The 24764-nt window shown below is 38.2% G+C and overlaps 1 protein-coding gene across 1 annotated transcript in view; it reads left to right on the forward strand.

Moving 5' to 3' along the window:
- The window catches only part of MINDY4 (MINDY lysine 48 deubiquitinase 4), an 80788-nt gene that overhangs the window by 14705 nt on the left and 41319 nt on the right, over positions 1-24764 (forward strand). Inside the window, exons 6-13 of the mRNA XM_082309643.1 lie at positions 10526-10584; positions 10910-11019; positions 12152-12268; positions 15755-15843; positions 21071-21172; positions 22177-22240; positions 23616-23681; positions 23940-24007. Of these exons, the coding sequence (XP_082165769.1) occupies positions 10526-10584; positions 10910-11019; positions 12152-12268; positions 15755-15843; positions 21071-21172; positions 22177-22240; positions 23616-23681; positions 23940-24007 (675 nt within the window). The remainder of the gene's footprint in view (positions 1-10525; positions 10585-10909; positions 11020-12151; positions 12269-15754; positions 15844-21070; positions 21173-22176; positions 22241-23615; positions 23682-23939; positions 24008-24764) is intronic.

The raw sequence follows: 24764 nt of genomic DNA on the forward strand, positions 1-24764 counted from the left end.
AAACTAATGCAATGTATACAGCACTCCTATTATTTTACTGTGGAACCTTCCATTTTAAGGATACGAAAAATGTTTCTCCAAGAACATATGGAGACAAATACATAATCCAGTATTTGTATATTGACACCAAACCGCACACCCACATGTATACAGAATTATGTCAGTAATTCCTCCATGCTCCTTCATAGCAATGTTATTTAACTAAAATTAAAAATTACATTTATGTCTCAGGGCCACTTCAGTGGAGGATTTGAACCCCCATCTATCCTTTCAGGTCATTTTGATGCTGTTTACAGTTCATTCTCAAAGGAGTATTTCTCACTGTTCTCTTTTTTATCGAGTCCTTGTTCCTCTCATTAGTGTTAGTTATGTGCAAGGCACAAGCAAAATGTGAATGACTCACTACTTTTTAGTTTTTTTTTATTTTGAGATTTTCAAGGGAATAAAAAAATTTGTTTAAGAATACACAATTCAAGTGAATGATCCAAGACTCCAACTAAAATGTTGCTGTATCTGTAGTTATGATTGTGTTAAAATGCTGCAAGTTCCACAGGAACTTGAGAGAGACAATGCTGAAGGAACATATCAAAGGTAGCAAACTATTAAAGAATTTCCCGAGTCTTTTAACCTGGGCAGAGCCTTCAATGGCAGTGAGGAAATGTTCTCTGCCACCTTTAATATCTTGAGGTGGGGTCAACCCTCCCTTGAACAGAGGGGTTGGACCAGATGACCTCCAGAGGTCCCTTCCAACCTCAGCCATTCTGATTCTCCTTAATGCTGAATCCCCTATAAGAAGAAAGTATGTATCACTAAACTGAGCACAAAGAATAAAGAATGAGGGTCTACAGTGGAATGGAATTTATGATCTTTAGGAACTGTAAAAACATAAATAGCTGTTGAAGTTGATGCCTGATCATGGATTAAAATCTTTCTATTGCTTTTCCAGAAAAAACATGGTAAATAATGAGTTATTTGGGAAGGATAAACGGTGTTTTCCCCATGTTTCATGGCTTGAGCAAACAAAATTAGGGAAAGGCAAGCAAAACCACTTCACAGCAGTTGAGTTCAGTTCTTTTGTCTCAGCTACAGAGACATACTAGTTGTTGCTCATGCAGCCTCTGAAGTTGAAGTGCTCTCCTAATTTTCCATGCTTACATTCTGTCAGTGTAAGGTGTGGTAGTGATGTGGAAACCCTCCAGTTTTCAGCTGAATAGTTTCGAAATGAGTAAATCTGAGCTGGCCAGCTGCATTCTGACTGGGCAGTTCTGCAGTGTAGTGGAACCACCTTATGCTGAGTTAGGTGGGCAGATATTATCTGTAGACCTCAGTTTCGCTTCTGGTAGTTAAGAAGAACATATTGCGATGTTTGAACTTCTAGTTTTCATGTATAAGGCTAACCACCCTCACTCCCCCAATTCCAAGAAAAATAACATAGAAACTGGAATCAGAGCAATGAAAGAAGAAAAAAAGTGTAAAACTGGAATCAAAGACCCAAGGGAACAAAAGGACTTGGCAATCAGGACCTGAAGTTAAGGGTATCTTTCCAATTTTCATAGAAATTAAAAGGGAATGACTATCAGAAAGGCAAAAAGAAACAGGAATATCGTTACATCAGAACAAAAATTTCCTCCTGCCATTCATGAGCAAAAGGATACAGCAGTGGATCCCATTGTCCAAAGGCAGGATCTATAACGCAGTTTCAGGAGCAAGGAAGATATAATTGATTCTCCACTCATCCTTTCATTGTGAACAATCACCCTACTTATCCGGTTCTTCTAATTGCATCTGCCATACGCTCCTTTGCCTTGCCATCGGTCTTGGCTACAAACTGAATGTGAGCTAGTGGTTTCCTTTCAGAAGTCTGCCAGTACAGATGGAGATTTCAGACGGTAGGGACTGTTTTATGGCTGTGTATCTTGGCTTCAGATGCCTTTTCCAACCAAAACCGAAGTATCTCTGGTGCACTTCGTCTCCACCACTAGGAAAACAAGTGGCAGTGAGTTCAGAGCCAGAATTTCTCTTCCTGCAATAGTCTCTCAACTGAGTTGGCCTTAGCTGGGCACTCTTTAGTGATTCCCAAAATATCACTCATTATTTGTTAATAAGCCTTTTTCTAGCAGTGCGCTGCATTCTAACACAAATAGGGTAGGGTTAGTGAATTGCCGTAGATACCAAGTTCCTTAGTGGAACATTACTCATATTTCATAGAATCTTAGAAATTACAGATGGAAAAGACCTTTTAAGGTCATTTGTTTCTATGGCAGATTATTCATTACTCTATATATATATTTGCTGTAATACTTTTTCCAGGGTTTTGTCTAGTTCAGTCTTAAATGACTCAAGTGACACCTCTCCCCTGAGAATATATTCCAGTGTCTAGCAGTCCTTAGTCTTGGGAATTTTTCCCTTATGTTACCTTGCATTTGTTTTTTTCTGTCCTGTTATCCACAGCTGAGGTTGATTTTTGACTGATCTTTCTGTTCCTTGCTACATACTCGCCTCTGTTAAAATACTTCTAAATATTTTTCATGTTCCTTTAGGCATTTTTTGTCTAATGCTTGTATTGTCTGCTTGTATTTTTATCTCTCCTGCTCTGAAATTTTGCTGTTGCTTTTTCTGTTAGGTTTTATTGATTTGTTTTATATTTCTTCCATGTATTTAAGGACTGCTCTAACTTTGTCGCACTGTGACTCTCACTAATACAGGGTAAGAACAGTCACCTGCTGCTCCTGACATGATTCTCAGCAATATAAAATCACATTACCACATTTATCACTGCAGTTTATCACAGGCATATGCCTTCTTACTTTCAGTTTCAAGCGCATTGAATGCAAAATGTCTCCTCAGTGTTTTAGTCTGTTTTCCTCCAAAAAGGCCTTTATAATATAATTATGAAAATCTCATCTTCTGTGGTAAGGCAATATGTGTTCCTATAGAAAAGGTACCTCCCTTCAACTCCCTGCATTTTTGTGTAAGACTGACAAGGAGTTAATGGCTTTACTTTGCTTTCTGAACCACCTATGGCTTTCTTCACCCTGAAGGATGAACACAGGTGAACTCATTGTGTTACTGAAAATTCCTGCCTTTTCCCTTTCATATGTTCCAACAAAACGTCCCTGAAAAGTCACTTTTATGGAGCTAGGAGATCCTTAGAGAAAACAAAATACTAATCTTCCTCAAATAAATCCTTTAAGTCCTTTAAAAATATATGCAGGTTTTTTGTATTCTTTTAGATACCTGAGACTTTCAAAATAATAAAGTCCTTAAAGGATTAATATTCATGCTTTCTGTTATTAACAGGAATAAACAAGCTTATTTTCTATGTGAGGACCAAGCCTATACCTGTCAGTTATGCATGATTGAATGCCTAAAACTGCCAAGATCCTCTCACACATTTTTATCCTGCATTATTCCTGGCCACAAGCTGTGCTGATTTACATTAGAACATTGGCAGAAAATGTTGGCCATGAGTTTCTGGGCAATTCCAGAGCAGGATTTGATGTTGCCTCCGTCAGCATAAGCAGCAAAGCAGAGCACAAGCAATCCAGGAGGTTTCTGGACTGCACTGGTGATAACTTCCTGACACAGGTGATCGAGGAATGTTTTACTGTGGGGGTGGAAATGCTGGAACGGGTTGCTTAGGGAGGCTGTGGTGTCTCCATCCTTGGAGATACTCAAAACATGACTGGACATGGCCTTGAGCAACTTGCTTTAGCTGAGCCTGCTCTGAGCAGAGGGTTGGGCTAGGTGAGCTCCAGAGTTCCCTTCCAACCTCAGCTATTCTGTGATTCCGAACTCATGACAGAAATAAAAGAGCCAAAGCAGCTGTCCTCTTTTAAATATGGGCTATCACTGAAACAGGAAAATACAGTGCCTAATGAAGGTTAATATATGAATGTCAGATTTCATAAAGAATACTAATCAACATTTCAGTTTTAATTGTATTTTTAAAATAAAATTGAATTTCCAACTCAAGGGAAAAATAGGTCCAACAAAGTTATGTAATGTACATTATTTACCCAACAGCTGTGATTGGCTCCAGTCTTTTCTACTATGCATTTTGGTGTAAAAATAGGTTTTCTAGGAATAGTGAATTCTGTACTGTTTGCCCAGTGGGCTGTAATATTTCACTGTTATACACAAAATCGGTGTGTCAGATGAGATTGCTTTGTCTAAAATAATATCTGGCATTTTGGTAAGTACTAAAGTTTTGATCCTGCGAGATGTTGAGCAGTTCCTAAAAGTACTCATCACCTTGATAGCCTATTCTGTGAAATGAGGTCTGAGCTCAGATGGCCATATTGTTATAAACTAGAGCCCATTTAAAAGTAATCAGAAAACCCCAAATGGTTTCAGTATATACCAGCATACTCAGTGACATGCAGTTATAGGATTTAACATTGCAATGACCTCCTCCCCTTTCTCCTAGCCTGGGTAGCAGCAAGGGGTTCCTGCTGTAGTAATTCCTGTAACATGCAACTCAAATCCTGAGTTACAACAATTTAAAGGTATTTCCATTACAATAATCTCCACCCCTGGTCCCTTTGGACCAGACCATAGGGTTTAACATTGCAATGAACTCCTGACCTTGCCCCTGCTCCAGCCTGGGCTTGTCCACAGACTGCAGTCCCTTAGGGGAGTACCTGCTCCAAGTAGAGCCTTATCTATGAGCCACAGTCTCCCTAGGGGAATACCTGCTGCAACATATTCTTATCCACAGCTGCACTCGCTTTGACATGCACCTGTTTTGTGCTGAAAAGTGTTGATAACACAGGGATGTTTTTCATTACTGCTGAGCAGTGCTTACACAGAGTCAAGGCCTTTTCTACTTCTCACCCCACCCCACCAGCGAGGAGGCTGGGGATGCATGAGAAGCTGGGAGGGGACACAGCTGGGACAGCTGACCCCAACTGACCAAAGGGATATCCCCCACCATATGACATCATGCTCAGCATATAAAGTTGGGGGAAGAAGAAGGAAGGGGAGGACATTCAGAGTTATGGTGTTTGTCTTCCCAAGTAACTGTTACGTGTGATGTAGCCCTGCTTTCCTGGGGATGGCTGAACACCTGCCTGCTGATGGGAAGTGGTGAATGAATTCCTTGTTTTGCTTTGCTTGTGTGCATGGCTTTTGCTTTCCCTATTAAACTGCCTTTATCTCAACCCATGAGTTTTCTTACTTTTACTCTTCTGATTCTCTCCCCCGTCCCACTGGGGTGGAGTGAGTGAGCAACTGTGTGGTGCTTAGTTGCCAGCTGGGGTTAAACACTGAGGAATTCATTAAATTTTTCCCTCTATGAGAGGAAGAGGATGTATTGGTCAATGGTGGCATTTCTAGGAAATAGCAGTTTAGTCAGAGTGCAACATTTCAGATGAAAGAATGGAAAGGAACGCAGAGTTGGAACAGCCTAACAGTAAATTACCTTTGCATGTTTCCTTCCATCTTTGTCTATTTGTGATCTGTGCGTAACACCAGGCATTGTCCTTAAGCCACACGAAGCAGCACATGGCGTCATCTCAAGCTTTCATCAATGCTTCGGTGTGGCTTTGTAGGCAGGAAGCACAGTAAGAACAGTGCGGTCGGCACCTTCCCTGAGAGACTCACCAACCCCTCCTGGAGTGTGCTCGGCTGCCAGCCGGGGAATAGGTCTTTGACTCTGGCTGTCAAACAAAACGGGGTCATCTTTGGGGAATATGGATTTAACTAGCCCATATACAAAAAGAGAGAGAGAGATTGTAGTTGCCAAATCACTCACTAGTGAAAACCTTCAAGTATCTGGAGTTGCATAACACCTCTTATAACATAATGCTTGGACCGGAAAAAAAGAACCTAAAATAAAAGTAATAAACTATTGTGACTTTTGTTTTCTGCCAATGGATTTATGGCATCAAAGCCTTTGACATAACATCTGTGTGTGCTGCCATTTGCCCTTTTAGTATTTTTCCAGCACTCCATAGGAAGAAGCACTTTGCAATTACTGGAAATGACAAATGGCTTCTGTATCATTTCTTTATTTTTGGAAAGAATGTAAAACTGGAAAAGTCCAGCCCCTTGCCTAAAATACAGTCAATTGAGAATTTGCCTTGTTCATGCAAACATAGAGGGACTCTAGATCTTCTCGAATGTAAAGCAAGGACAGTGTACATCCTATTTCGCTGGTAGAGTTTCACACTATTTCTTTTCACTGTGTCTACATACGAGCATCAGGGGGAGCACGGTAGGAAGCAGCATAAGAAATTACTTGGTCCTTAAAAACAGTCGGTTGTTTGCAGGTAACACAAGGAATTTTTGTCCCGTTATGTGTTACTGTCCCTAAGATTACCTTACCAGGAGGTAAAATCTCTCTCTGCGGTACATGTGCTTACTAATAGGCTGTTATCTGTATTCACCTTTTTTTATAGTAAAATGAGATAAGAGAACTACCCACTCCTCGGTGTAAGCTTTTGTCTTCTTCCAATTTAACACTTGACATTAATTTTCAGGAAGATAATTTATTTTGCTACAATCTGTCAGGTTACAGTGGTTTGGACTGTTAAAAATCTGAGGTTTCTGACAGGAAATGTAAGGCCACGAAAATTCCACACCCTTAAAAATAAATGGCCTAAAAGTTGAAGGCCAAAACTAGACAGAGTGGGTGCTTTATGTATGACAAACAGAACGGAGGGTTGTATTCACCTCCAGTGATGTGAATTGATTGAGTGTTAAAGTCTGGGAACTCTTCTCAATGCTTTACCTAGTGTCTCTTAGCTGGTGTCTTGTAAGCATCTTTATTTAATGGAATTTTAGCTCCCTGATTTATTTTACTGATACTTGTTTATTTTGCTCTCAACTGTTTTGAGTTGCTGAATGTAACGGTGAGTTCACGAGTGGTACTGTGCTCCTTAAAAATTCCAGTGTGGGGGTGTCCCACTGAAAAATCTTTGATAGAGTACAGTATAAATAAAGGAGCTACACTTTTATTATCGTAGGTCTGGTTTTATAGCAGGAGATAAATTGTCATTCATTGCCTATGAGAGAGCATTCTGTTCAGGTGAGCCAAACTCATCATGCAGTTCAAACCATCTTGTAGCTCAACCCGTGATTATCATCATATTTTTTTTTCATATACAAACCTTCTCAGCAGAGATGTAGTTTTCTCCTGAATTGTCACTACAGTTAATAAAATTCAGCAGGACAAACACAGATTCATGTGTGAGCTTATTAGAAATGACCCTTTCAATGACAAGTTTTTCATTTACATGTTTTATATTTGTCAATGAGCCATCTGTTCATGAATTAATATTTCATACTGCTAATGTGCCAATCAAATCAGGTGCAGGTCTTAACTAAAAAGAAAGTTTGGAGAAATTAAGTGTATGAGCTCTGTTACCTTTGTCAACCAGACTTGCAAGAATAGCAGAATTTATATTAAATCTTCTTGACAAGGTCTTTTTCCCATAGAAGTATCTTGCCTGATATTGATTAGGATAATTCCCTTTGCATCTTTACAATTGCTTTTAATTCTGTTTTTATCATTTTGCCCCAAAACAGTGGCAAGCTGCATCACATATAATGGCCTTGTTTACCCTTTTGCAAATAGTAACAGAGTCTAATTGTTTTTCTTACCTTCTCTCTAGTTCTTACTCACTATACCAAGAATGTCATGTAGGTCTGTTTATGGCATAACAGCACAAGACCAGAGGATCGCATGGTGACTTCTAGGCATCCTTCTGACACTAATTATTATGCAGAAAAGTTATATGTCCAGTCGAAAAACTGTTGTAATCAGGCAGTGAAAATGAGTTTTACCAACACAGTCATCTTAAAGCCACTGATGATCAGTGTTTATTTTTTAAGCCCCTTTGTTTATTTGTCCTCTTGTGTACGGTAGTATAAATAGGAAATAGTGGAATGTACATGCATTATTGTGCCGAGAAGTGCTTTCTCTGCGAGTTCAGCTATTTTGCGTAAATTCAGTTTTCTGCAATGCGTGAAGATCAGATAGGAATGTTCAAATATTTAGAGAAAGTCCTGTATAGTATGTTTATAATGAAACATATTTTTTTCCTGTCCCATTTTTCTGCGATGATGGATGACTTCCCCCTTCCTAAGTGTTCTAACTGTATGGTTTTCTGTGTACAATAAATTTTCCTGGAACAGAAACCATCTGCTGAAATGGAAATGCCAATAAATGTCCTGACAGTGTTTTGAGAAACACAAGTTCCCCTTAAGGAGGGAACCTACACCTGCAGAAGTACCCCACTTAACCAGAAAACACCCTACATCAATCTTTGATGTCAGCACTTTCCTCAGCTTGATGGGAATTTCCTTGTACCTTGAGAATTCAAAGCACTTTGCATCCCGGGCTTGGTTCTTCCTGGAGTGGGTGTAGAACCAAAATCTTTTAGACATTCCAGAAAGCAATAAAGTTACAAAAAATGATGCCAGATGAGCTATATATTAATTGTACCATAGTTGACTTTATTTTCATTTCTAGATCTTTTCAGGTGAAACACTACCGAGGAGAAGTGTTTGGGACAACAGTGAATCAAGGGTGCTAATTTAATGTAGGGAGTGATCTACATGCCTAAACATAGGCTAGTGCTATTTGAGACCCTCAGGTATCCAAGACATCTGATGAAGCTAGGAGATACGATACGGTACCTATAGGAGACCCAAGCCCTTCTGAAGCAGTGACTGACCCAGATAGGATGCTGTAACCTGTAGTGCTGCATTTGTAAGCGTTAAGAGCTCTGTTTTTGCAAAACTAGATCAAAATGGGTTGGCCTAGGAAGAAACACATTATTCTCTAGGAAACGAGACAATAGTGTGCAATCTCAGACAAAACAAAAATGTGGATTGTGAGTATGTCTAAGTGCAGTTGAGTGACATGAGTACTTGGCTGAAAAACAGTTTATTGGCAAATTTAGTGTCATTGAGACCCTTTCCCTGACCAGGAGAGATAAAAATACTAGCAAGTAGCTAGCAGAAAGAAATCTCAGCTGAAATTCAGTATTAGCAAAAAGCAAGGGGAGAAGTGATTGTATTTTAAAATATACCACAGTCAACTATGTTAATCTGTATATCACATTAAAAGTACTGTTATATTCAGTGAGAGCTCCATACTATTTGTGCCACTATACAAATTTGTTCAGTCCTCTTTTTTATATTGACCTGCTGGGCATCCCATTTATTTATACTTCAAGTCCCTGGTAACATGGGTGATTCATTTCCATTCTGTCTTTTCTGAATTGTGGACATCCACATTTAAGTGCATAAATCCTTTAACTTGTTTATAGAGAAAAAGAAAAGTGTTTCTTTTCTTATAGTATCAAAGAGTATCAGTGAGAAAGGTGCCAAAATGCTTTTAAACTGGAAAAGTCCTGAGTGTTGTGTGTCTGTGTTCTGTTTTTATTCATCTTTCACACATTGGAAAAGGAAATTAAGTTAATGGAAAGTATGTGATATGACAGCAGTTGTTGCTATAATAATATCGTGCATACAAAGAATGTTGCTGAGGAAATTATTCCATACTATTTTTGAAAGGACTGTGAGGGCAATACCTTTTTTCCAAAGCAAAGGCCAATGATGCAGTATTGCTCTTTTGGGGAAAAAAAAAAAAAAAAGACCATCTTTTTACAGTAGTTATTTGAAACTTTTCCTTGGTTCTGAATTCATTTTGGTACGAATTCAACAGGAAGAATAAACCCATCTTGTCTCCGAAAATCTAACATTCTATTTAAGTTCTGACTTCACAGCCAAATTTAAATGCTTAGTCCTTTTAGTATTTTTTTATATGAATTTTTAACCTGTTATTTATATAATATACAATTAAATCGCAAGGGCAGTAGAACAACTGCTACCTATTAGTGGATTAAAAAATTACCCTGGTAAGGGAAGCTAGTCTAACACCTGTTCCCACTTATATTATTTGGATATTTCAAGTAGTTTAATGACTAACTTGAATCTCATCCTGATCCCCATCAGGGATGTAAATTTTATTTTATGTCCTGATCCTTCAGACTCAGAGGCAGTCACGTATACGTGAATATCCTCACTTGAAATTCAGGGCATTACAAAATCTTCCCCTGTATATGAGCTTGCAAGACCTGACATATACTGAAATCACACAAATGAAATGAAATTGGTGTTGAAACAGGACAGAAATCCTGAATCAAGTGCAGTGTATTGCCCTGTGCTGGCTGCTTTTCCTGATGAACTCCTGAAGTTCAGCTTTCTTCCACTGAAAAAGTTTTTGCTCTAACACCATTTGTTTCTTTATACGAAAATGTTAGTGAGACTGAGCTGCTTTATATACAACATTTTAAAAGCTAAAGGTGAAAGCAATTGAATATGCTTTTTACCTATCTGCATCTTTTATTGTCTCTCTCCACCCCCCCCCGTATAGATATATACATACATATATAGAGACACATAAAAAATTATGTCTTTGTGTGGCCATACTCCGTATTTCTTCTTGTTTATTCCAGCTTTTCTCATCAAAGTGAACATTTGGTCATTCATTTTTTTATTAATTTTAATGTAGGAAGTCTCCAACATCCACTTGCTATAAAGAAGACCAGATGAAAGATGCCCTAGAATTAGGTAAGTTATGTCAAGCTTCAGTTTGGCTTTTGCCATCGTATTCTTCAGAGCAGCTGTAATCAAATACGTATGAGTCACTTCTTTTGTAACTCTTAATTGCTATTAACTTCTTGGTAAGATTGTGTAAAGAAGTCATTAAGAAGTAATCAAACAAAGGCTGGCTCATGTATTTTTTATCTGGCCTTTCTGGCTAAAACTATATTTTCTTTTTTATAAAGATGGATGACAAGAAAGTGTTAATTGTCATATTGGTGACCCCCTGGCACTGAGCCTGATAGCAATTTTTTTCATCCAACACATTATATGATTTTTTTTTTTCTTTCAGTTGATGTTGAGGATGAAGAAACAACTGGAGAAGTTAGTAAGAACCCAGATCTTTCAACATTGTATATGCTTCAAGTAGTATCAAAGGCAATTGATATTTCTCTTGCAAAAGTAAGACTAACTATGATGGTAAATACAAATAGAAGTGTGAGAATGTTATTTCAGTTAAGTTAGCCAAAGCTGCAATGGATTGCTCTGTGTTGCAGGTTTGTGTGTGATTTAACACGTGCTCTATTCATTCCTGAATATATTCTTTATTTGGTATTCAGGTGAAAAAGTAATGTAGGGATGCCTGTCCAAAATTAAGAAAAATACCAGAAGAGCATGCCAGAATGCATCAGCCCACTTGACGCACAGATAACAGCTTTAATTAATGAAGCTTGTATTATTTTATTAATGCCTCTAGTCAGTTATTCATGTGCTTTTTCTCCAGTCCTTTAAAGTGACAGTGGTTCAGAACAAGTTTATTATTTCCCTATTACTGTTTCTCCCTTGCTTATCTTCCTTATTTTGAGCAGAGACAGAACTGTTAAATACTTTTCATGTTGCCCTTCCCATTCAGACAGAGGGAAAAAAACCAAAAAGTTAATGACGGTGTCTTCCAATTTCATTTCTAGATCAGAGGTCCGACTAACGATACAAACACTGAGCAGTCTGTTCTTATTTTACTCAGCTTTACTTTAGCATGAATGCAACTTCTTCAGTTTAACTATTCCTGAATAGTAGCAGTCTGCAGTTATTCAGGGCCAAAGTCTGAATTTGGCATATGCTGATATGCCATCCGACATACAGCAGTCAAACATTTGAGTAACATTTATCTCATACCAGCAACTTTGACAGGCAACACAGGCTGCCTTTTCTCCATACTGTGTCCAGCAGGGTCCTTTTCTCCCTAATGTAACCATTAGTAGGCGTTGCTCTTCTAGCTGTTAAATTTAAGGCAATATTCTGTAATGCTTTCATGGGAAACTGTGCCCCAGACGATCTGCATAAACAATTTCCTATGCTGAGCAACACACAGCATTATGAGTTGAAGGAATATTGCAGGAAAAGGAAAAAATTACTCCTTTTCATTTGAGTGTTGCTATTTACAGTATGTATAAAACAGAAAAGGGTGGTTATAGTGAGTTAGTCATTACCCTTCCACACTCCTCCTTTCTTTTCTACAAATTACTGCAAGAAAGCGTACCTGTGTTTTGGATTTGTTTTTAAAATGAGAACTTTTTTTCTTTTTTTTTTATAGGAATTAAAAAATCTTTTGTTTGGCTCTAGTCTTTGTTGCTTCAGTGAAGAATGGAAAATACAGAGTTTTACATTTAATAACATGCCACAGTTAAAATACGGCATTGTGCAAAAAAAGGTATTGTAAATGACTTCCTTAAAGCGATCTTTGCTTTTTACACTGAGTTTAAAAAGGCTGTGTGTTTCAGCAGTAAAAAAAGTCTTCTAAAGACTCTTCTCTTTCTTTAACTTCCCTGGTTACCACTGGATGATGTCACCTTGTCAAGTCTTGTTAGGAGACTTGAGATGGATGGAATATTTCTGAGGGGCACTTAAAGTAACTACAGAAAGTGTGCATGTGTGTGTGTGTAATGGGGAGTTATTTGTAGGAAGACAAGCCACTCCAGCTGAAAGCTAGTGTTAGTAAAAGAATATAAGGGCATAAATCAAGGGTGGAGTTTAAGAGAAAAAGGATATGTAGGGGCAATGTTTAACAAGTTTAAGATGGAGCTTGATCTGTCTCAAAATGGGCGGATGTAGCAAGAATTGCCTGCAGTGCCTGGGAAATCACAAGGAGATTTTTTCCTCTCAAAGATATGGGGGACACACAATGAGGCTCAGTGCTAAAATAAAAGGGAACAAATGGCCCTGCAGTGTCACTGGGACTGGGCCACTGGGACTGCTGGTGGGACCACCTCTTTTGCAGCCATGTTTCTGTAATTCTGGACTGCAGCCACAGTATGCCAGCGCCTCCCTAAAACAAGGTTTTCATCAATTCCTAGGCATCATCTACCAAGTAGCCCTTTCTAAAATCCCCAGCAGGTTCCTGTGGTGACCAGAGCTGGTAAAACCACCATGCCATGAGTAGGGTCAGCCTGGAAAGCATGGACCCAATCCATAGAAATTTTTGGTGCTAAGAAAGATCTCTCTAGTCTAGGACATTCAGTGGGAGACTCACTCATCTGGTATCTATCTTGTCAACCTTGCCTGGGCACCTGACTCTTACAGACTGCGACTGCAGTGCTTCAGACTGTCCTTCTGCTCTGTATGCCAGATGCAGCTGGTCAGCCTGGTTTCTCAGCTGGCCGATGAGTAGACTCAGACCAGGGACCACATGCAGGGCACAGGATATGTAGCTGCCTCCAAAATCAAACATCCATCATAAAAATGCATCCTCCTCAGCTGCAGCGTAATGCTTTTGTCTCTGCCCTGTGACTCTGTACGTATGCTTCTGGGATATCCGTGCACCAGGTCTCTTCTCTTAAGAGCAAGGATCTGAGAACTTCAGTAAAGACTAGGGAAGGAGTAGACTCCTCTTTACAAAACAGTCATCAATCTTCTGTGCTGATGCAGAAAATCTTTATCTGGCCTGAGAGAAGTAGACCATTATGTGCTATACAGAAATGAGAGGAAGAGAGGCTTTGGGGCAAGGACGATGGCTAATAAACATGTCATTAAGGTGTTTAATTAACTTACCTTGTCTAGTTAAATATTTCATTAGGCTGATGATCTCAGAAGAAAGCTGCTTATGTTTAAATAAAACCTAACGGGAAAAAGATATTAAATGTTAATTTAAACTCCAAAAGGAACCATAGCAGTAATGTTCACTGGTCCACAGTAAATGTTACTTTGGTGTTACCAGACCCTGCTGCTAGAGAAAGGATGTCTCATCACTTCTAGCGACCCACTGGCCATTAAATTCTCTACCGTAAATTCCACAACAGGAATGGTAAAACAGAGTGTTTTGCTTAGGTGTGTTTATTTCAGACAGTTAATATATTCCTCCTCAATTCCAAAATTCATTTCAGCTGAACAATTGTTTGATTCTCTCCTACGTTAAGTTTCTGTGGTACTGTAAGAAGATATTTAGAATAGTTCCTATCATTTTTTTGACTGGGAGGCTTTCCCTGGTGGACTGAAATAAATCTTGCTTTTTTCCTTAATATATTTCAGATGATTCACTCATTAGTTATGTGAGTAATTATAGAGAGATAGTGTGTGTATAATATAAATGAGAAAATGGAAGGTAGCAATAACTAAGCTATTTTCTGATTACAGGACCTTTATTTTCTAGGTTGCACACTGTGCATACTGCATGTACCTACAGGTCCCGTTCCCTTAGGCTCGATGCTGTACTTAGGACAACCTGAGAATTAAACTGGTCATTTTGATCACATTGCTATTTGAAAATAGCAGTGCTGGCGGCACTTTTCATTCTCCTCCAGGGTTTTGAGCGGAGTTTGACAGATGCTAAACTGATTCATCACAGCCTGGTCATGATCTAGAGAGGAAATCAGGGGTGCAACTGTAACATATGACAGCAGTGTCATCCTGGGTTAATCTCATGCTATGGAGAGTAACAGCAGCATAGACTTTGGTATGGGTTAAAATGAGAACACAGACTCTCCAGAAAACCTGCTGGGTGGTCCATACTTTCTTACCTTCATTGTTTTTCTTACTTTGCCTGGATAGACAAAGCTGGCAGTGATACCTCAGCCTGTATGGGATGTTGGTTTAGGGAGGACTTTTCTGAGAATGGCAGCATGTGCTGACAGACACATGGGACAGCATCTGTGGGATTTAATATGCTAAACCCTCTGTTAAGTTGCAGTAATTCCCAGTACTACCAGTGTGATGCGTGGTATTGTGGTATCTGTGATGTTAGTCTTGTGTCCTGCATAGCCTGCTCCTTTCATGCATAGATGCTCCAGACAAATGATGGCTTTTCTCTGTCTCCTCAGCAAACTACTTGAGTAAATAATAAGATACGAGGCACCTGGGAGAGAACTGAGTGAGAAGGGAAGGAGAGTTATACTGGATGAGGTTTTCTAGACAAGAAGAGAGCATACCATTTGCTTCTCAGGACAACTTGTGCAGCTGTCTCTGCTGTATAGTTAACCCACAGGAACAGGTCTTGGTCATGCAATGGAGTCAGGTGGGCTAGATGACAAGGAATAAGCAAGGACAGGGAAATACATTGCTGCCCCATCCCACAGTCTTTCAAAACAGCTATAAATCTATTTTCCGTAAAGTTTAAAGTTAATATAGTATTTGTTGGCATTGTGATTTTTTTTTCCAACATTAATCCTTTCAAAGGTTCAAACTTCCTTCATTTTTTTTCCTCTTCCCCAGTGAGATAGCTGCCTGGTGCAGAGGGCTATACATAAAACTGAAATCTTTGTTAAGTGATGTAAGCGGGAACCTGAGGGGAGGCATAGTGCTCAGAGGAGGTAAAAGAGCAAGGTTTGTTTTCACCCTTTGGAAAACAGATTTGATTTCTCTCTGGAAGTTAAGGTAGACTGTGGCTCAATAGGGATCAGGAGATCTTTTGTTTGTTTGCATAATCACAGAACAGATTTTAAAAAAAACTTCCATTTGATGTTAGAGATGTCTAGGCATTTTCAGGAAAAATAGGTGGGAAACACAATACCACTTAGTAACACTGATTTTCATTGGCTTGCAAAAAAAAAAAAAATAGAGCAACAGAGAGTACTACAAAGTCATGGATGAAAAGAGGGAAAGAATGGCTTAAGCCTGAATGGAAGCACATAGCTTGTGAAAGTTTTCACCAGCAGCAAACAGTGCAAATTGTGTTGCTCATGGAGTGTCCCATCATTCCCCTCAGGGTGGCCCATGTGGAGTACTGGCTGCAGTTCAAGCTTGTGTCCTACAACAGCTTATCTTTGCAGACAGTAGCAGGAATAAAGACACTCGGTAAGTCAGCAATTGACATCAGAAATATTTTCCATACAGAAGTAAAAAAAAACTTTTTCTCTGCTGCAGCCACTCAGGAGCCTTTTGAGTTTGAACTTACTGAACTTCTCTTTGTCTCTGAGAGAGAAAGAAAGTAGGATACTGATTTACTTGTATTTACTTTCAACTGTAGGAATTTAGAGGTTGGTGTTTTAGCTGTATAATTACTTGCTTGTGATTAACCCAAGAACCTCTAAAAAACTCCAACAGCTTGAATTGAGGCCAATGAAAATTATTTAACCTTGAGATCCCATGGAGATATGATTTCAAAGAAAATGTAATCAAGGTTTGAAAGAGCATGAAATTCACGCAGTTTTTGAGACTAAGAATCTCAGGGAGGATGACAAATTAAAGTTAGCTATAATTTTTTTTTTCTTGCTACTGTGTTTGATGTTTCACAGTTAAACTGCATAACAGAATGTGAATTTAAATTCTGTGTGGGTATTTTCTACTTACTTTAAAGGAATATTGTTAAGTATTGCTAGTGTCAAGGAAAATTGCTTGGAATGCTATAATATTAATGTACTTGTCACTTTGCTTATTCAATGAAATGCTGGAAAATAATGTCTAAAAAAATTATTACCAGACTTCTTGTATTTGCCTTTTGTTTTCAATAAGAAATTAAGTCCATTACAAAAGAAAAAAATTCACAAAGCTTTATCACAAAAGAAAAATTTCACAAAGCTTTCCTGTGCTTTATAGGTACAGTTTGTTGAATAGGGATAACAGTATTTTACTGGTTTACGCTGCCACCACCTTGTGTTATTTGTGGGTGATACACTGACCGCAATTTAGTCAAAAGAAAACCTTTCATGCTGAGATTTTTCTTGAACTTCATCATTGCCTTACAATGTAAAAATGTTCATCATGTATAAAAATTGGACCTTAAATACGCACTTTTCTGCTTGGAACTGTTTGGGAAAATGACAGGGTCTGTGTTGATTTTCCTTAGTTTTGTCTGACTGGCACTTAATGTAAATTCATTGTTTGGGCTGCTTTCATCAATAATGGAAAGAAACAGGCTCCTGTAGAACATCATTATTTGTCTTCAGCACCCAGAATGGGAGGTGACAGTTAATCAAAGGATTACAAGACCCTGGGGGATCCACACGGGTGCCTAGGTCCAGGAGTACTAGTGGGTAGGCAGTCCTGATACGAGACACTTAGTAAGCCATTAGAAATGTTGAATACCACGCTTAGAGTGTAAATAAAATACTGAAAGTTTTACTGTTACTCCTGCTATTGCTGTTGCTAGTTATTATTGGCACTGGACCCCAAGAGAAGGGCCAAATAAACAAGATGCTATGAATTAATCACTTGAAAATTGCCTGTTCCTTGAAGTCACTTAAGGGCAATTAGCATGGACTGATAAAGAGATAGGGTCAGTGGTACAATACACATGCAGAGTGTAATGTCGAGCTAATTCTACAATGTTATAGTTTAGCTTTTTTCTTCTGCTGCTCAGTTTTTTCAGTCTGTAGTTCATATCAAGAGCCTGCTGTTCAGAGCACACTTTTTAAAAGTGCAAAAAGTAGCTAGCAAAACTTTATTATTCTAATTCAGATTATAATGAGTAGACTTTTCACAGCAGAATGAGGCTTTTATCCGTATAAAAGAAAAAACTCAGAAAATTCCGTGCAAGAAAATCAGTACATATTTAGATTTTATGACCAGGAATCTCCACAGAATCCACTGAAGAATTATTTCTGGTTGTGAAAACCAAGAATTTGTTTCAGCTTGGAGGACAGCCTTTGATCATCTGCTCCTTGGTTCCTCTGAGTCTCAGGTCATCCTTAGTGAAAATAGAGATGTTAACTTTTTCCTCTTTCAACATGGTTCACTGATCGTAAATGTCACAAAATTCTGCGGCAACCAATTAAGTAGGCTGAAACCAGGTTGTTTAAGTGTCCCAACTCGTGCCAGCTACCACCTATGCAGTTTACTTGGCAATATTTGCCTCTGCTATTTTTCCTCTCCTATTATCCACATGGTTTTAAAAGATTTTGGTTTTACATATTTTGTATATGAGAAATGCTACTGAAGTATGCAGAAAGTCTCCAAGGAATTTCAGGTTAGCAGGTTAGCTCTTTGTCTTTATGCACTGAAATGCTAAAAGCCTTCAGGCTCCTAAAAATGAATAGCGAGATGGACTGTTTTATTCATGAGATAAACATATTTTCTTATGATGTGTTTGCCATGGGCAGAAACTCTTAGTCAGGCAGAAAGAAAGGGAAATCTCAGAGCTTGAAATAAGAAGATTAATATTCCTTTCTAATTCTAACCTGAATTTTCAAATTATTAGCCACTTCACAGTAAGTGTTTGACTTCAGGCTTCTTCGATGTTCAAGAAATAATTATCATGTCTCCTTCTTACTCTGCTACCTCTCTCAGACATATAAATTGGTTGCATGCTTCCCATAAATTTCTGAGTGTCTGTATTAGAACACAAGCAGAGATAAGAGAAAGTTGTGATTATAGTTTTTTTACTTGAAAACTCGCACCAATTATTTCCCATATCTCACATCCTTCAGAGCGGGAAACATTCTCTAAATGAACATTATATTCAAGGCAGACGTTGTACTTGAAAGTCTGTTTAGTTTTTTGATGTTTGGTGTTTCTTGTTTAGTCTTTTGAATTATTAGATCTTTTACTCAAATGCTGGGAACAGGTTTTGACATCGTCTCCCATGCTGGTAACACTCTAAGACTGATAATATCTGAATTTCAAAGATTGCCATTCTTGAAGCCACTAGAGAAAATTCCAGTTCTGTGCTTCCCAGGGTCATGGATCTGTTCTCCACTTCTTCAGGCTCATGGATGTTGGGTTTTATTCTTAAATCTGCCAGTTTTCCATTATGTGACTTTTGGCGTCCTGGTCCTTTATTTCTCCATTCACATCTTGGAAGACAGAATAACAGGAGATACTAGAAGACTTCACAAAGCACAGTTTGTAGAAAATTTGTTGACAGTGTTGCTTACATATTTGGGATCAATAGACTACTGTAAACATTCTGGAGTTTTGCACATCATTGTGTAAGTTCCAAGCCAAACATCTAAGTAAAAATATTTCAGAAACAGTGGGGCTCCACAGACCAATACTGGGTCGGTTACCCTAATGTTTTAGGTCACCACATTGAGGCATACCTTATTAAAAAACTGCAAGCATAGTGTTTATTGCAGATGGTACTTTAGATAAAGTTTAGTAGTAAGTAAGAACATTATGGTATAGATTTGTTGACAAGAGTTAAGAAATAAAAACTTAAGAAAGAAATTAAATATGACAGTCTTTAAAACTAAAAATCATATTTAATTTATAAAACAATACTGTTACAGAATATTAAAACAATTTTATTACAGATTTAAAGATGAATTAGCTTCTCTTGTCCATTATTTGCCAGTAGAGTATTGTTCTCTAAAGTACATTTATCTTTTTTTTTTGTCCAACTGATTATAAATATGTATTCTGAAAGAGCATCCACTGTTTCTTTTAGAAGATTAGTTTTCAGGGTATGATTACAGACCTGTGTATAACCAGTCCCGGTTGTTGATCATACCTTATTTAGTGTTCTCTCGATTTTGGTGTATTGCTCTTAATGATAATAATAGTTTTGTTTTAATCAGTCCTTATAAATCAGACACCATCTTTAGTATTAATCTCCTAGAAGTAGAGATTGTGCATTTCATCTCTTAGATTCACCTGTATTACAAGGGTATTGTCATAGAGCATATAGACATAGTCTAGCAAGCTTACAGCTGCTTAGCTTAAGTACCCATAACAGCAGTCTAACCATCATTATGAGCAACATAAGCTTATCCAGATCCCCCAAATGCAACACACTGCCTATTAACACTTGACCTAGGTGAATTAACTTCCATCAAATTTCTATTTTGCTTCTGACTTCAGAAGAGACCTACCTACTGTACCCAGTTTGTTTTACTAGCAATCTAAAGAGGAAGGTGTTCTAGATACAGCTCTATTCACTGGATTTGATTATCTTCAGTAAGATCCAGGATAGCTTCCTAGATGCCTAAAATGAGATTTAATGTGGTTCATCTCAAAGAATCAAAACGGGCATCACCAGCAGAGGTGAAGAAGTCGTTATCCCACTCTACTCAGCACTTGTCAGGCCACACCTGGAATACTGCGTACAGTTGTGGTCCCCATTATAGAAAAAAGATGTGGCCGGGCTGGAGGGGGTCCAGAGAAGGGCCACCAAGATGATCAAGGGTCTGGGAAGCCTGCTGCATGAGGATAGGCTGAGAGAGCTGGGTTTGTTCAGCCTTGAGAAAAGGAGGCTTCGAGGTGATCTGATCACCATGTGCCAGTACTTAGAGGGGAGCTACAAAGAAGATGGAGACTCCCTTTTACAAGGAGTCCCATGGTGAGGACAAGGGGTAATGGCTACAAGTTGCTCCCAGGGAGATTCCGATTGGACATTAGAGGAAAATTTTTCACAATGAGAACAGTCAACCACTGGAATAATCTCCCCAGGGAAGTGGTTGACTCCACTACGCTGAACACGTTTAAGACTCAGCTGGACATGGTGCTGGGCCGTCTCGTCTAGACTGTGCTCTTGCCTAGATAGGTTGGACCAGATGATCCTCGAGGTCCCTTCCAACCTGGGATTCTATGATTCTATGATTCTAAAGAATGGTTCCTGAAAAGTCCATATTCCAGTGGCGACTTCAGTTACATCTCCCTCTTTGGAGCTCTTTAGGTGCTAAATGGCAGCACCACATCCTCCTATCACCTGTTCTGTCCAGTGCTGAGAAGTCTTCATACTGCATGCACAGTGAGTGCTCTCATGGCATTTCATTCAGGTGCTTAATCCTCAGAGAAAGGTTGGATTCAATTGTACCTTTATAACTGGTATGTCTTCTCAGTAACAATACTAGCTCCTTGTTCAATTCACAGTATTTTTTTTGAATTGGCCATCCAAGCTGTCTCTTTCTTGACTATAGAAGGAAACGAGATACCTAAATGATAATTTTCTGAGGCAACTTGCCGGAGCCTCGTTATTACGCATTATAACTCCTAAATAGTCTCTAAAAAAATGCTTTTGTTCTTTTAGCTGCAAACCTGCTATGAATCTGTGTATACTGTAATTGGGGCGTTTTTCCCCTCTAATGAGTAAGCTTCCCAATACACATTTTGGTACTTTCTGTTTCTTGCATTTCCTGGACTGCAGTTGTCTTCAGCCTTCAGAAGTTCACAGGACCAAATGCCTCACCATGGCTATTGCAGACATATTGTGGCGTGCAGGAGGCAATGAAAAAGCAATTGTGGCACTGTAAGTAGGAGAAGCAGTTTTAGTTATTGTGCAATGCTCCTGTACTTGTGTCTGTTATATATGTATATAGTTTACAAAATGAAAGTTTTGAAAGATGTATTTATGCAGTCTAAAATGGCTTAGGGAGAAATGCAAAATGTCATTTCTGCTGTCCCAGTAGCTGGGACAGAATAGTCAAATTCTTTGAAATTGCTGCGAAAGATTCTATGGATTTCATTGAGGCTAGGATTCCGCCAAAATCCTTATCAAGGGTTATTTTTCCAGATACAGCATTTTACTCCAACAATTTTGTATTGCAGGACATTCTTTTATGGCTGGGATTAATTTCCTTTTGCTGTAGCTGCCTACTAGTTACTTAGTTTATGCTATGCAATTAGGCTGCTTGTACACAAGACATCGAACTTTTAGATCGCTAGCTTTGGCTGTATTGGATCCTACACAATATTTTTAAGTGAGCCAGGTTTTGTGAGAATAGGTCATTTCTTTTATTAGATCAACTAAGAGAGCTTAAAAACAACAGAGAAGCTTTTGGGCACAGAAGTCCTTCTTCAAACCTGAAATAGAAGCAGCAAATTCAAAGACATTTCAAATGGTATTTTGCTTATTTTAAATCTATAAAATGCTACCTCTGTGATGATATTGTACATATGTTCTTCTGCTTGTTTTAATGTCATTGCTCTGATATTCTTTTTCAATAAAAACTGTCATTAACATCTTAAACCTATATTTATCCTCTTTCTGTATAGAGAAACTTGTAATTAGTAATAAAAAATTAAAGAGACTGAGAGAGCACAGCACAGCTAAAGTGTATGTTTCATTGATAGAAGTTTGTTTAATATGTAATATGAACTTATGCAAGAGGTCCTTTTTTAAAAAAAGTGGTTAAAAATAATGATACAAAATCTTTGGCTCATCATTCAGTTCCTGTACCATGTTGATTTCTCTTTAATGCCATTTTGTTTCTTTTAACATGAGCTTTGGTTTTGTCTGAATATCCTCTTCAGGCCATCAGGAAGACAGCAGTTCACTCCTGTAGGAAAATACAAGGCAGATGGAATCTTAGAAACTGTAAGGCTCTGTGTAACTCACAGTAACATTCTCCATATATCCTTTTTCTAGCTTTTCTTATTTTAGTACAATCAATCTGATTTCCATTGCTCTCTTAACGTTTTAAAATCCTTTATGTCAAATTAGTTATTTGTGATCCAAAACCCAATAGGAAATAACAAAATCCTGTAGTCTGTCTGGCTCTGAGTTGTCCCAGTGTCTGTGGGCAATTGAGCTCTCTGAAGTCCTTTTAGTTCTGTCTACCTTTCAAGCTTGTAAACTGTGCCTACTTTTATTGGTATGCAGTAAAAGTGAACATTGATCCTTTCAAGTTGACCAGAATGGCTGTGAGCATCAAAAGGCAGTATTTTCTTCTTGTCTTACACAGAATTCTTTGTCTTTTTTTTTCCTCCAGAAGCTCCAAATGGCAAAATACTTTACAGTTATGCCTTTATTTCCATCTGAGGCTCTCAAATGGCTTTGCAAACAGTGATGCCATAAAACAGGCTTTAGTCGTTTAAGGAAATATTACTGGCCTCCTAAGTGGAGGAATGGATGTGTCAACAACTTTTCAGAACCAGACAGTTTTGGAACAAATGGAAGTGAAATCCTGTATAAATAGGGTGAATGCAGCAGAAAACCTTCGCTATAACATGCTCTTCCAAGGGACAAGATAGATTATTTAATTAATATGTTAACACAATTCTAAGCTGCTGGCTATTTCAGAGTGCAACTAACACCATTATGCTGCCTCTAAGTACTGCTTATCAAAGGTCATGTGGACGTAGTGACACTGAAAAAGTGACGGAAAGGAATATAATCCAGACTGCTTGATCTTCCCTCACACAGTATCCCCAAGACCACCATTTCGGTCAAAATCTGAAGATGGAAAAATAGTCAAAGAATCTTGAAGTAAGGGCCTGGATCTGTGAACTCTCCTGAACTTCATGTTAAGTAGGAGTATTCATGGGAGTGTTTTCTGAGTATGATAAGTACTCTGCTACATGCCTGCTATAGGTGGCTCATCACATAGGTACAAACTCCGGAGCTACTTGCCCATCCTGTGTCTTCTAAAGCTGCAGTGTTCCTATGTTTGTTCTAGGAATTGTTTTTCATTGCATAAACAATGCTTAAAATTGAATCAAACTGTCTGTTCAATGAACATAAACCAACAATAAGTAGTATTTAAAATTTCAGATTATACGAAGTGCTGAGATACAATATTACACCAACTAACAACAGTAAGAGGTAGATTTTATTAGATCTGTATTCCATTTTGTTAGTTCAAATCTTCCCAGTCAGATATAGTTTTATCTACTTTAGTTCAGCTTTCAGGTTATAAAAATGAGTTCTTCTTATTTCAGTTACTTTTTTTTCTTCTTACGTTTCTTCCCAGCTAATACTACATAGTGCCACAAGATATGAAGATCTGATTTTATTTCTTCAGCAGAATATTCACCAGGTACTGTGTATAGAGAAGATACTAAACCTGTTATAGTTCAGCTGTCAGTCTTTCTGTGCTTATCAGTCTCATATGATGTCTTCTGAACATTGTTTCAAACACTATATGGACATGTCTTGCATTTTAACAAACAGTAAAATTCAGTTTTAGCATAAATGAGAACAATTCTTTCTGCTTTCAGTTCGATTTACATTTCTTTAGGACTGGGCAAAAAACGTACACAACAAACAAAATAAAAACAGTCCTCTTCTTTTTCAGTTTGAAATTGGTCCCTGTGGGTGCATCCTTCTGACTGTGTCTGTCATCTTATCAAGATCTATCAATCTGTGAGTATCTTTGTATCCCTGTTTCATAAACTGCAAAGCAAACAAGCTGTGCAAAGTGAGGAAACAACCATGATGTACTTAACTCTCTGGCCTTTTTAATCTATCTTGATATTTACTCTGATAAATATAGGGAAGTTATGCAGATTTACTCAACTAATCTTGGCCATTTTTGTGGTATACGCACACACTTGTGTGTATATATATATATGCTGTTAAAGTGGCAGTGTTCAGTCCACCATATCTGATATAAATGACTCCATCTAAACATTAGACATCATGTCTAAGGTAGTTGCCTATGCTCCCTGTCTTGACAGTTGAAAGCAAGACTCATTTAGAGGGTTATTTATTTCACATACTTTAGGTATATGTCTTAGGTAGGGATGAATAACTTGCTTGTGATGCCCCAACCTCTCTGTCAATGATAATGATAAAGAAAGCCTAGTATAAAATGGATTAGGCAGCTAATGTTTAGATGGTTATAAATAAGGTATGACAAATCTGGTCTCAGTTTATTGGTGTAATAAATATGCTGCGCTCTAAGTAAGGGGTAGTCATTATAGCCTCTTTTAAAAACTCATTGAGGCTTGCCCAAGCACAGTTGCAGTTAATTGTGTTTTTATACAGATTAAATGTATTTCTGTGGTACTATGAATATCAGAGTGGGTCAGAATATAAAAGCTTTCTTCATTTTGTCAAATTCCACTTTTGTAAAAGTCTCCTGGAGTTATCTGCAAATAAAAAGAACTGTTCCCTGACA

Source organism: Platalea leucorodia, assembly GCF_965183815.1.
Source record: "Platalea leucorodia genome assembly, chromosome: 1".
NCBI lineage: Eukaryota > Metazoa > Chordata > Aves > Pelecaniformes > Threskiornithidae > Platalea > Platalea leucorodia.